Below are 13,909 nucleotides of genomic sequence, written 5' to 3' on the forward strand. Positions count from 1 at the left end.
CGTGTACACGTTGACAACCGTAACCATGGCCGCCGAGGGTATATAAATGCTTCACAAGGTTCCAAACGTCCGTTTACACTTGCTCGTGGACTTGTTTCGACCTGCTCCAACCTCAGCCTGTGGAAAGCTAAGTTTTGCAAACCATTTTACTAAAAGCGGATATAACTTGAACGCATAACAAGTACTTCATCTGTGGATCGTTTGTACTTGTTTTTGTTTTTCAAGTTTGAAGATGGCTCGCCGTGGACCCGGACTCCCCGACTGTCACCTGGACTTCGCTGCAGGTACGTTTGAAAATTTCTTTAAATGTAAATTACTGTAATAATTTAACAAGTTCCAGTGTGAATATCAAGTTTTAACGTGATCAAATATGTGTATTCAAGATTGTTTCCCGTAAATTGTTTGTATGTTTTAAATTTTCCGGGAGAGGTGTAGAAATTATTAACGACTGGTGTATGAATATGAAAAAAAGGTGTTACTTTGATTTGAAGGCTTCAAATTTGACACTTTTCTTTAAAATGAAATGGTTAAAAATAGCTTAATGGACTAAAATTTGTAAAATGCCCAAAAATCAGTTTCTGTGGTAACGGCATCTTCAAGATGTCATGGCCTCAGAACACGCAGGCGTAAACACACAGATCCAGGTCCCCTCCTGACATCCTTTTCTTCTCCGGATCAAAGGCTTTATTGACATAAACTATATTTTTTCTCTGCTGCAAAACACAAAGATAAAAAAATACAAATAAAATAATATCAAAAGAATATGAAAACAGTAGTAATAATGGCATTAAGACCTATCTTCTGTTACGGTAATGCTTTTAACCTTATTAGATAGCAGAGAGAGATATTGTACACAGGGATATTTACACAGGGATAGCATGTTTACCACAGATTAGATGTATCTGTCCTTATGGCAGATACAGTCCTTGTGCACATTTCTAAAAATGTGGATTCTGAGTTAAGAGTTTCTGTTTGTTTGTTTGTTTGTTTGTTTGCTTGTTTGTTTGTTTGTTTTTCACTTGACCATCATTTTCAGACATACCTGCAGAGCTTTGTGTGTGCAATTCTTGCCAACTCTTGCCAAGAAGGTTGTGTTTTTATTTAAAAAAAAAAAAAAAAAAAAAATATATATATATATATATATATATATATATATATATATATATATTTAGGACATGCAATTGGTACATGTGGTCTAAATGTTACATTATGGTTTGCATCCACATATTTAACCTATGAGCTTTTTTCAAAATGTGTGACATCGTGAATTGTAAATAAAACAGGAGAATGAGCTGCATGGTTAGTTATAAATGTACTGTAGTATATTTATATAATAAGTTACTCATGTCCGGCTATTTACAAATCAATACCTATTATCCATTACCTATTCCAACATAGTGTTTGCATAAAGGCTTACAAGGAACAAATAAAACAAATTGAATGTACACAAAATACAGTGTCATATATAGTGTCAATATAGTGTCACCTTAAAAGTACACAGAGTGAGCTGCCTTGGTGGAGGTTTGGTGGTCTTCTATTAAAAAACTTCACTTAAAGATTGAACAAGTAGAAGTGTCATTCAGTCTGACATAAAATGCTTTTCTCTCATCCTCTGCTCAAACTAACAGATGTAGGTCTGTTGCTTTAACACTGGGTGTCTATTACATTCCTAATGTTATTTTAAAAATTGTTTCCTCACAGGGCGTCTTGACTATGTGGTTGAACGCCCTGCAGAAGAAGGCCTTCCTGAAGTCATCAGGATCCTGGATGACAGTCTCCAGAGCACCACCTCTTCTGGTGAAGCTCAGGACACTGATACCCAGCGTATCAGCGAAGGTGTGTATGGTGAGTATTTTATCCCTCTCTCATCCTCACCCTTATCTCATGAAGCACCAGATGCTGATGACGGTGAACAGCAAGGTGAGTATGGTAGGTATTTTATCCCTCTCTCACCCTCACCCTCTTCTGATGAAGCACCAGATGCTGATGTCGGTGAACAGCAAGGTGAGTATGGTGAGTACCCCCCCTACCTACCTGTAGACGATGAAGAGTTTAGTGAACAGACTGACAATTCATCTGACTGGAACGACTCAGAAGAGTGGGGGGATTGGCTTAGCGATGACTCTGGGTATGACACCATGGATGAGAGAGATGATTCCCCTCTCATCCGGGAGCACCCTCCAGAGCCGTTTTGGCACGATTGGCAACGTCCTATTGCTCCAGGTGCTGCCCCCATCGCCATGCCGCCTTTCGGCCAGGCCAATGCCCCACTCTTCCCTCGAGTTGTTGCCCCAGTTGGTGATCCGCCAGCTGCTCCTCCCTCAGCTGCTCCCTCAGCTGCTCCCTCTGCTGCTCCCTCTGCTGCTCCTCCCTCAGCTGCTCCCTCTGCTGCTCCTTCCTCAGCTGCTCCCTCTGCTGCTTCTTCCTCAGCTGCTCCTTCCTCAGTTGCTCTCTCTGCTGCTCCCTCTGCTGCTCCTTCCTCAGCTGCTCCCTCTGCTGCTCCTTCTTCAGCTGCTCCCTCTGCTGCTCCTTCCTCAGCTGCTCCCTCTGCTGCTCCTTCTTCAGCTGCTCCCTCTGCTGCTTCTTCCTCAGCTGCTCCCTCTGCTGCTTCTTCCTCAGCTGCTCTCTCTGCTGCTTCTTCCTCAGCTGCTCCCTCTGCTGCTTCTTCCTCAGCTGATCTCTCTGCTGCTCCTTCCTCAGAAAAGAGAAGCAGAGAAGACATCTGCACCGAAGAGGTAAGTGCAAAGAGGTGCAAGGTGAGTGACCAGTTTGATGCCCCTTCAACATCCTCAGGTAGTTTTGGAGTCAGACGTTTCTGGGAGAGGCCTTTTAGCCTTTCCATGGATGACAGTGACTCTGATTAGTTTATGTTAGAATGTGTTTTTAAACTTTGTTTTTACAGATATAAGAACATGTGACTCGCACATGTGAAATGTATTGCTTTTTTTGTTGATATGTGACATTAATATTAATATTACATTGTGAATTAAAGGTAGTTTTTTAGTTGTTATTACTTCCAGTTACGTCCAAGATGGAGCAAACACCCCACCCAGAAGACAGCCTTACCCCAACCAACCCGATGAGAAGGATGGATGACCAAGTGAAAAACGGGAGAGTGGTGCTGTGTTCCAACTATGTAAGTTATCACCTCACATTGACAACAAACTGTATTGAAGACAAAATTCTTCCAATAGTTGGTATAAATCATCATCCTATGTCAGCAGCACTGTAGGTTTAGCTTTATTTATATTTTTCATGTGTATACGTTGGGTTTAAAATTGCTTTTTAACAACATACTGCAGCTACCAACAATGAAAATGCTGTTTTGTGTTAAAATGACGTCTTTCTTGTGTTATTGCTTTGCAGGGCAGCTGAGAGTGGACAGAGCTGCACAGAGGACCAAAGATCCACTCTCAGCACTTCATACCTGACTGGCCACAGCACCAACCCTCCTCACCCTAGGTGAGGAGGGTCCTGACCCCGCCTGCACAGAGGGAGTTGTGAACATGCACTTCTGTGTCGGTGGGTTTAGGATCCTCCTCACACTCACACTGATGAAGACTGTCACTGGAAGATGTCTCCATTGCATCAGCAGGACGTAAGCATTTGTAAAATATTACAGTTTGTGATGTTTTGTACATATTTTTATTGCATCATTTAAAACTATGAGATATAAAATAAACCAATTTTCATAACATTTTCTGTGTATTTAGTTGTTTTCTTAATAAGTTATTTGGAACATCATTGCAACCTGTCAGCTTTTTATTGAGGATTTAGAAAGTTGCTGGTGGCCCGAGTGTGTAGAGTGGGGTGTTGTTTTTGTCACATGGTGAAAGTGACCTCATGGGGAGCAAAGAGAACAACTGAACAATTTGGGGATTCACAGACTTTCGTAATCGCTAAAAACAATTAATAAAAATTGTTCTGTGTGAACTAAAAGCTCAAATATAAACCATCCTGACACACTGACACAAATGATCTGCTGTTTATAAGCAGGACAGTGTTTTCATGAGCCTGGATGAAGCTAATTTGCATGAGTTTAACCTGCTGGTCAAAAACTTGCATGACTCTGATATCACTCCAACTTTCTTCTGTTTATTTATTCATTTTTGCTAATTGTAGTAGATTAATATGTTCACCAACTGATTGTTGGCCTGAATGTTTGAATGTTTGCAGTTTCAGGTCCTACTGATCAGTTTTAAGTATTGTAGAAAGTGAGCAGCAATTGAATCAAGTCCTGGGATGAAATGGGACAAAAGGGTAATGTGACAGCCACATTAGTTCCCTTCCCTCGTTTAACAATGTGTAAGCAGACTGCTTTAACCTGCAATTTACTGCATGTTGTGAGGCTGCATGGTACAACCACAGTCTGCTAACCACCCGTGGTGATCGAAGGTTTTGAGGTCTTGCTTGAGCTACTGATGAAGTTTTATCAAAGCTTGTTAAGTTTCCCAACCACATTTTATCCTGATGGTCCAAGGCTTACATCTTTATGCTCACAGACGTACTTCTGTAATTAATCAGTGACCGATTTATTACTTTAAGTTACAGTGTGAGGGGCATTAATGAACATAAATCAGATTTAACTGGATTATGTGTTTAGGTCAAGAGACACAGACCTTCATCTTTAAGAGGCTCTTCTTGAATATCTAATCACGATGTTTGCCATGCAAGTACACTGGGCGGTTGTTTTTAACAGAATCATTTGATGATTCTGATGAAATGAAGTATTGTTTCAATGAGCTGTGGCACCATTCTTGCTTTAGCAGTGAAAGGAGTCAGGTAGGGCTCCATCAGGAAGAGGGCCCCAGAGGTCCTATCCCCCCCGCCCACTTCCCTGGGGCTTGAACATCAGTGGATTTCCACTTAAGCAAAGCCTCATCAAGTTCCTGCAAACAGCACCATACACACACTATCATGTACAGAGTGTGGATGCTGTGTCTAAGACCACGATCATTGTGTTTCCACCATCTGGTGCAAGCTTCATCTGTCTCACTGTGTTCTCCTAAAGGCCAAGACAGCAGGACAGTGAAATCAATCTCACTTATAGGTGCCAGAAATCAGTGGATGTGAGATGGTGGTAATCAGGTTATGCATTTGTTGTCTTCTCAGCAGGTGGGAAACATCTCTCTTTATTTGTTTATGTACATGTGTATCAGAAATCTATTTTCCTGTACAGCTCAGGTTTAAGGCACAATGTTTATCTAATCTAATGAAGATCAGTGAAAATACTGACATTAGTGACGTTAACCCTTGACTAAGAGTTTCTTAGTCAATTGTTAATGGGAAACACATTTCCACACCACCATCTTCTAAGCTGTGATGCTACATGTGCAGCAGCAAACGTCCAATTAGTACCGATCAGAAGGTTGGAGGTTCGATCGCTGCCTGATCTGATCTGTATCTCAAAGTATCCTTGGACACGATACTGAACCCCAAACTGCTCTTTCACGTGTCCATCAGAGTATGAATGTTAGATAGAAAGAACTTAGGTACAGAAAAGTGCTTGTATGAATGGGTGAATGAGGTGTATAAAGTACTTTGAGTGCTTGAGTAGAAAAGTGCTATTTAAGAACAAGGATGTGCAAGAATTTGCTAGACACGCTCTTCTTTTTCCAAAACTAAAAATGTTATTTCAAATTTGGCAGCCTGTGTGTCAAAGAGACTGAAGAGTAACTAAAGGGCAAAGTCCAGGAATACAGCCAAACTCAGGAGATCAGTTAGGAGCACAACTGAGCAAAGGTGATTCAGAAAAATGGAGAGAAACTCTGCCATGCAGTGCCATGCTGAGCAGACTGGTTTACAGCCACAAGAGAGACTCAGCGTTCACAGATCATAAAATCTTCAGGGAGCAAAGCTCTCAGAGAAGCTATAATGCAATCCACAGATAGAATACAGTCAATAAACTCCAAGTGAAATGTTAAACAGTGCATGGATAGCTTTTTGTTCAGCTTTTTCTTCGTATCCTTTTTCCCCCTTTCTAAAGTCTCTTCAGAGGCTTTGCAATTTGTCAAACAGCAGCTGGTAAAAAGGCTTTTGCAGTGAGGCAGGGAGCCTGTTCAAACCAGATTATGCTTGATTTGATGACTGCAGAGAACTTGGGGCTGACAGCTCAGATTAGGATCGGTTCTCCCTTGAAAAGGCATTAGTGTGTTCTGTCATGGCAGGATTTCTGTTCAATGTGCAGGTAGATTGAAATCAAAGGGCACCAAAGACACCCAAACCTGAGGGATCATTACGTGACACCCAAAGCATCTGAGCAGTCTTATTCCTTCATCTGTACCAAATTACTCAGATTCACAGACGTCGTGCACAGCAGACCTGCAATACAACGATGAATAACAGGAGTTACGCCTGCGTTTGACAGGTCAAAATGTCACAGGGAGCAGTTCAGTTAAGTTTCATTCCCCTCCAGAAATCACTTCATGCATGATTATCAGGAACCTTTGAGTAATGACAGCACTTAAGTGAGTGTTTCCTTACCATATTCCACTTTGTCACCAAGTTTTAGGATGAGAACGTTTTTTTCTATTTCTGTTGTGTTTTATTCAACTTTTAATAAAACACAACTTTTATTCATCCGTCAATAGAAAAAACTTTTGCAGTTTCAGTATTCAGGGACACCATATTATCATTATCTTTAAAACTGCATTTGAAACTTAATGCTGAGTTTTTACTTTCTGCAGTTGAAGTTATCTAAAGAAACTGTGTGTGGGTGCAGCTGAAAAAACGTCTTTTGGCAAATAACACAGAAATTCTGAAATCCTCTACTGCTTATATCAAAGAGAATAAAAGAAACCAAAGCTAAACTCTAAAAGATTATTTATTTCAGCTTGTTTACAGTTATCCACACCTCACAGCTTTTTATGGGTTGATAGTTTTCCTGATCCAATCTGCATACTCAGGATCACAGAGGTCCATGAAGGCAGCCGGTGCTCTGCATACAAAGTCTGGATCTCCCACAAAAGAAGAGACCCCATAAATCCTGCCATTATGAACCACTCCTCCACCAGAGTCTCCCTGCAAGACAGAAATACAGTTTCCCAGGTTTATAAAATCTTTCTGTATTTTGAATGTTTAATAAATGCAGCTGTGAGCTGAGGGATCATGCAAACTCACTCGACATATATCTTTCCCAGGACTTTGTCCACAGAACCAGTGCTGATAGCTCTTGACTCGGTGGACCTCGGGGAATTATTTCTGTAAAATATCATTGAGCTCTGTACAGCTGACAACCTCAGTCTCTGCACAGTGAAGAGAGGGTGATTCACCAGGTTCTAGAAAAAAGGGACAATTAGTTCAGCTTAAAGCACTTTTTTAAAAAATGATGCAGATTTGTATTTTATGCAGAAATGCAGCAGAAAGAAATAAAATGGTCTGAGCTCACAGGAAAAGCTTGTTTTTACTTTGAACACATTAGAAATGAAGAAAAATACAATTTCAGTACAAATATCTGCAACATCTCTTTACTAATAAAGTAACAGTTTGGATGGTTTGTTTTCTTTTTTCTTAATACAACAAATTTGTTAAAAATCATCTTACTCCTTTTCTCATTAGCTAGTCCAGTGGTGGCACCATAACCTGCGACCTCAACTCTGGAATGACACAAGAAGTGTTTGGACGCTTTTCTCTCCTTTTTTTGTCAGTTACATACAAATACATATATTGATTGTTTTGCACATTAACTTTGAAATGTTGCCCTGAGGCCTGTACTATGAAGCAGGATCTCATCTCTCCAGGTAACTTCAGAGTTCTATATGAAGGATTTTGACTTCTTACCAGAGAAAATTGTAAGAGTAACCCTGACCTGCTGTTATATTAGTTATGTCCTTTATAGAGTTTTAGTCACCACTTTATCATCACGCACCACACCTGGCTAGCATGCTTGCACTGTGCTTGCTCAACGCATTGGGAAACCATTCAAGCTCACTGCAGCACATGCTACTTCCTGTTTTAAAGGGCCTTGTAGCAGCCCTTGTTACATGCGTGGGCACGGAGCGTGAAGCAGAAAGCACAGCTTAAAAGAGAAGTTGATATACCCGGCGGCGTGACACTGACTGGTGTTTTACGTTTTCTCAAGCCAGCTAACGCAAAGTAAGCCAAGCCTTGTTGAATTTTCTTTGTACTATATCCCTCTGGTTAAGTTCAAGTTTAGAGATCATTTGTCCAGAAAAGCAGCATCACCATTCCTGGAAAATCCCTTGAAACTTTCAACTTTAGACCCTCCTACTGTACTACATGGTCAGTGGGAGGGGCTAAAATTCTTCAATAGCATTTTTTCATAGACATTTTTCAGTTTGCAGCCTATGTTTAAATTCTGTTGTTATATTAAGTTTTATTTTCTCTTAAACTAATAAACAGCAGAAAGTTTGTAGCTGACAGAATAAAAGCTGAAACTGTCTTTCAAACATTAATTAAATGAAATACTTGATTAATGATCCATCAGATTCTCCTGTGTAATGATAGGCCGTGATGTCAGTCAGGATTTTTGCTGTCTTTCTTGCTTGTCTCCAAATGGGCTAGACTTTATTGATATAGATTTCATCCAGTCTTATTGAACAAAGCATCTGAAGTGCTTGCACATTCATATAGTGCTTTTACTACTAAGCTACCCTACAGCAATTTTACACACACACACACACACACACACACACACACACACACACACACACACACACACACACACACACACACACACACACAACACTGATTTTTCTGCAGCAGCTGTTACCTTCAGTCTGTATTATGCATTTAAACCCTTCATATTTTTCTAATATTACAGTTTTATCTTCCTTTTTAAAACCTGCATTGCCAGTATAGTTTATCCACATCCATTAGGATTGAAAGCCCTGGTTAACTTGATAACCAGGGCTTTGAATTGATAAGCAGCTTCCTGTGAGTACTTATCCTGATTCCCACTGTTGGGATAAGATAAAGGAAATATATTCTACATATGCTGAACTCACTTCACAGCACAGAGCTCAGGTCAAGAAGAAACTTTAAGAAAAAAAACTTCAAAGCAAGAAACTTTGAGCCACAGGAACATAAATGTATCATTTGAATCTAAAACTGAAGTTAGCACGACGTGTCAGTATCTGTCAGAACACATGAACCTGAAGCAGAAACATCCACAACTCACAGTCAGGTAGTTTTATAGGTTGGATATCAGAGCTGCTAGTAGCTGCAGCAGCATGATGTCATGAACTCTGCCTGTGCTGGTGTCTTTGTCTGTATAGATCTCAGCTTCTGCTGTTATCTGCACTTCTTGTTCGGACCCCCTTGATGCACACTTAGATTTGCAAACATGGTCCTGCATGTGCACAGCAAACATAAAACATGATTACTGATGGTCACCATATTCTATTTCTCATCTTGTCTGAATGTATTTTACTTTTTACTGAATAGCAAAAACAAGTTTTAGTTGCTGCTCTGATCTCCTCACCCTCCTGGCTTCAGACGGTGAGCTGCAGTCAGAATCCAGCGGTCGCTGATCAAAGAGCCTCCACACAAGCTGGAAGGTCCATGTGGATAAACTGCTCTGAGCTGTACATGATACTGTCGCTCACATTCATCACCTCCAATGACTCTCTTTTGCAGAGCGACCTCTGTGTTAGCCGTCACACCTGAAAGAGGAATCCCCCGCCCCACCAGGTCACTGCCAGTTTTTCTTTGTACCTGTAAAATATCTGCTCTCAGAAGTAAGGCAGAACCACGCAGTGAACACCAGAGCCATTAAATATAGATACTGTAGCTGAACACTCGCTGATACACAGAGAAAAGAGAAGAGGCACCACACATAGTGTTGCTGCCATTCACTCTCTAATGACTGCATTTCAGTTTGAATATTGGACACTGCATAGTCACATAGTGTCATTATGAAGCTTTATGAACTGCAAAGCTGCAAAGCTCCACACATTTATGCAAAGTTACTTATCGTCTCTTTTGGCTTTCATAAAGTGACAGAAGGGAAATGAAGGTAAAATGTTTCTATAGAGAAAGTGCTTCACAATAATAATCAATAAAAATAAATACAAACATTAAAAGACAATAATAATATCCACTACCTAAAATTAAGCGTGTACAAATGAGTAGAGCTGCTCTTTCAAATGTTCAGACCGCAGAGATCAAATGTAATATTAGTGCATTCCATAGATTATCAGCCAACAGCCTTGAAGACACACTTAGTCTCTTTTAGTTTTCAGCCTAGAACGAGGAACCACCAGCAGGTTTCTGTCAGAAGACCTCAGTGACCTGCACCTTATAGATGGAAGCAAATGAAGTTTGATCTCAGCTTCATGCTCTTGTTCTGCTCGTGCTCTGATTTGAATTACATGTTCTACACGCTTCACTGTATCTCACTGTCAGTTTGTCAATTTGTGACATTAATTCAGAGGAATATGGTGTAAACCAATGATTTATAAACCTAAAACAGCTCATGATCACTAACCAATGCTAACTTTGAGAAGCAATACAGAACATATTGTGCCCTCTGTGTGGCTAATGGAGCTCTTAAGAGTAGAAGAGCAAAACAAAAGAAAAAAAAAACCCTCACTCACGAGTCTGCGACTGCGTGCTGACAGAGAGCGAGTGGGTTACCTCTGTGTGACTTCAAGCTGCAGAGGGTAAGGCTCTGACTGTGGTCTGCATATATGTGCCGAGCAGCAATTCAGAATACCCACCGTGCACAGTTTCTGTGAGGTTTGGCATAACTCGATGCATTGAATCATTTTTATATTATACAGACAGAATTATGCAGTAAGAACCAGCAGTTAAATATAGAAACTGTTGTTGAATACTCACTGATACACAGAGGCAAGAGAAGAGGCAGCAGACACAGTGTTCCTGCCATTCACCCTCTAACAACTGCCTTTCTGTCTGAATGGTGACCATTGTATAGTCACCAGTGTCATGATGAAGCCTTATCATGCTGCATGAAAAGCTGCAATACTCCACACATTGATGCAAAGTTACTCATCAGCAGTTTTTGCTTTTGCCTTTCATAAAGTGCTGGGAGGGAAATGAAGCTGAGAAATGAAACTTTGAGTATTGTGTAAACCGTCGATTTTATAGAAGATCTACAGTATGAACTGACCATAAATGTACTTTGGTCAAGACCTGAATTAAATTTCATCCAAAGGCTTGTGGCTCAAATTTGAGCAGGGCCTGACAGCTTCAGTAGAAAGACGCTGAGGGTCCTGTCACTGTTGTTGATGTCTCTGTCCTGAAAGATCACAGACTGCCCTGTGATTTGTGGTGTTTCTTGTGGACTCGTAAAAGGATTTATTTACTTAGGATTTATTTACACTGAGGGTTACACACACTTTGCCAGGTACACCTGTTCACCTGCTCGGTAAACACAAATATCTAGTGAACCAATCAGACGTCAGCAAATTAAAGTATTTAAGCATACAGACATGTTCATGATGACCTGCTGAAGGTCAAAGCAAGTATCAGAATGGGGGAAAGAGATTGCGTGGTTGTTGGTGCCAGATGGGCTGGTCTGAGTATTTCAGAAACTGCTCATCCAATGAGCTCACAAAATTACCTCCACAGTTTACAGACTGTAGTGGCAATCCAACCAGCAAAAGGCCACCTGAGGGAATTTGAAGTATTTCCAACTCATCCTGGTGATGAGGTCAAACACAACCACTACTTTTAACACTTTATCAATTATTTACCAAATTAAAAAACAACATGTGGTAACTTATTTTTCATTTTGCTGCATACAAGTTGAATCCAACAAAGTCACATGACCTTTTATCATCCTTGAACTTATTTCTAGTACAACATTTAATATAAACACTGTACTTTTATTCAAAAAATAATTATTAAAAACACTCCTTTTAATACGTTAAAATCAGCCAAACTTTTATTTTAAAATATAAATAAAGTATATCAGCCAACATACTGGTCACTGTTCTGCTGAACAACACACATATTACCAATATTGTACCCGGTGTTATTTAATAATAGTTAAATATTTTCAAAATTAAAGTTCATATTTTTATTTGTCACACAATCAAAAACTTTATTAACCTTACAATAAAACAAAGTCTCAGATTTAATTATTCTGAAACTAAGTTTAAGCTTCTCATAACTTTGTATTGCAAGTTACATTACTGATATAATAAATATAAAAGGGTTTTATTGTTCATCCACAAGTGCAGTCTCTGGCTCAAATAACACAGAAGCTTGGTGTGTTCTAATATCTTTAAGGATGGTTTGTTTGTCAGTCCAGGCAGTGTTTCACTTTTTGTGGAAAAACTTGCGATACATTGAGTATATTCAGTATATCGCACAGCCCTGCTGTGAACCCCTCCAGTGTGAGCTGGAGGCCGCTGAGTGATGGCCAACCAAGCCCGATAGAACTCCGCCTTCAGTTTAATGGCTCCTTTCTGGGAGGTTACCACCACGACAGGCACCAAGCACCTTGCTGCCACAGCTCCTTGCAGCAGGCTCAGCTATGGAGGAGCAGAACATTGTCCATTCTGACTCAGTGTCCAAAGCCTCCCTCAGAATGCTGTCGAACTGGCAGTTAAAGGGGTGTCCAGCATCCTCCCCCACCACCTGACCCAACTCACCATCAGGTGACCATCAGTTCATAGCTCAGCTCTGTTCTTCACCTGAGTGTCCATAAGATACAGTTGAAGAACCCAAGCTGTTTGTTGAGGTCAGTATCTCTCAAGTAAAGTAAAAGCAAGTGTCTTTAAACAAAAGCTAAACTCCAGATATTTTCTATTTTGAGCTTAAGATGATTCGATCGGTTAATTAAGTCCATTTGAGTTCATTTGTGGCACACTTGTGGATGCATGTAAAACCACACCCCCAAACACAGAGCCTCTTTCTTTGACATCATAGGAAAATCAACCAAGACATCAGGAAATGAATTGTAGACTCCACAAGTGTGGCTCATCTTTAGGTGCAATTTTCAGATGCCTGAAGGTCCCACATTCATCCATTCAGACAATAATACGAGAGAATAAAAAGTACAGGAACGTACAACCATCATACCGCTCAGGAAGGAGACCTACAAACCTGACCCAGTTACACCAGTTCTGTCAAGAGCAGTGGGCCAAGATTCCAGCAAACTGTTGCAGAAAGCTGGTGTAAGGACACCTGAAGCGTGTGGCCCAAGTGAAACAGTTTTGGGGCAATTTTACCAAATAATAAGGAAGTGTATGCATACTTCTGACTTTGATGAAAGTTAAAGAAACAAAAAACAAACAATCAGAATCAGAATCAGAATCAGAATACTTTATTGATCCCTGGGGGAAATTAACAAACAAACTTCTCTCTCTTTATTTTGAATGTGTAAACAGAATCCGCAAAAAGATGTAAACACAAAGCGCGGCTCATTCACCCGGACATGCCGTCAGGTGCTGAAAGCAGACGTCCAAAGCGAAATAGTCAATTCACTTTGGGCACGTCATTGTCAAGCAGGACGATTAACCCTAACCCTGTGAAATAGGACGTTATCTATAAGGTTATAATTAAACTGCTACGCAGATAAGCTACACAAAAACACCACTATGTGTTGGAACAGGAAGTGATACTCTACCGCAGAGAGAGCGAACACCAGCTGGATGGCGCTGTAGTCTGCACTATAGCTTTGTATTATTTATTCATTAATGAAAAAGCACACACATTGCTTCCTGTTTGCTTACTGGATCTAGAACACCATTTAGATCATAACAGCTCCTGATCAGGATGAATTTCATTTTCAAATCAAATTTCATGTCCCAGTTTCACAATTTTGTAACATAATATTTCAAAGCTTGCTTATGGGCTTGTTTGGAGCAGACCAACAGTCAGGCTCGTCTTCACCCTTACTGTCAGACTCTGAATTGTTCTGCTATATCTCACCTGGCTGAGTGGGGACACACGTACTAAAGGTTAGAGTTCCCACTGC

At 40.4% G+C, this 13,909-nt stretch overlaps 2 protein-coding genes across 2 annotated transcripts; one reads left to right on the top strand and one right to left on the bottom strand.

Moving 5' to 3' along the window:
• Window positions 1-103: 103 nt before the first annotated feature.
• LOC112432642 (uncharacterized) lies at window positions 104-3,459 on the top strand. Its single transcript, XM_076885451.1, has 3 exons — window positions 104-284; window positions 1,702-3,136; window positions 3,367-3,459. Exons 1-2 carry the CDS (start codon window positions 233-235, stop codon window positions 2,862-2,864), a joined length of 1,215 nt encoding a protein of 404 aa, XP_076741566.1. The 5' UTR covers window positions 104-232; the 3' UTR covers window positions 2,865-3,136; window positions 3,367-3,459.
• Window positions 3,460-6,856: 3,397 nt separating this feature from the next.
• Window positions 6,857-10,875, bottom strand: LOC112434942 (uncharacterized). Its single transcript, XM_076885365.1, has 4 exons — window positions 10,801-10,875; window positions 9,443-9,623; window positions 8,867-8,918; window positions 6,857-7,020 (listed from the first exon to the last, which is right to left on the bottom strand). The coding sequence occupies exons 1-4, from the start codon at window positions 10,847-10,849 to the stop codon at window positions 6,865-6,867; spliced, it is 438 nt and encodes a 145-aa protein (XP_076741480.1). The 5' UTR covers window positions 10,850-10,875; the 3' UTR covers window positions 6,857-6,864.
• Between the last annotated feature and the right edge of the window lie 3,034 nt (window positions 10,876-13,909).

The sequence above is a fragment of the Maylandia zebra genome, linkage group LG6 (genome assembly GCF_041146795.1).
Source record: "Maylandia zebra isolate NMK-2024a linkage group LG6, Mzebra_GT3a, whole genome shotgun sequence".
NCBI classification, from domain to species: Eukaryota; Metazoa; Chordata; class Actinopteri; order Cichliformes; family Cichlidae; genus Maylandia; species Maylandia zebra.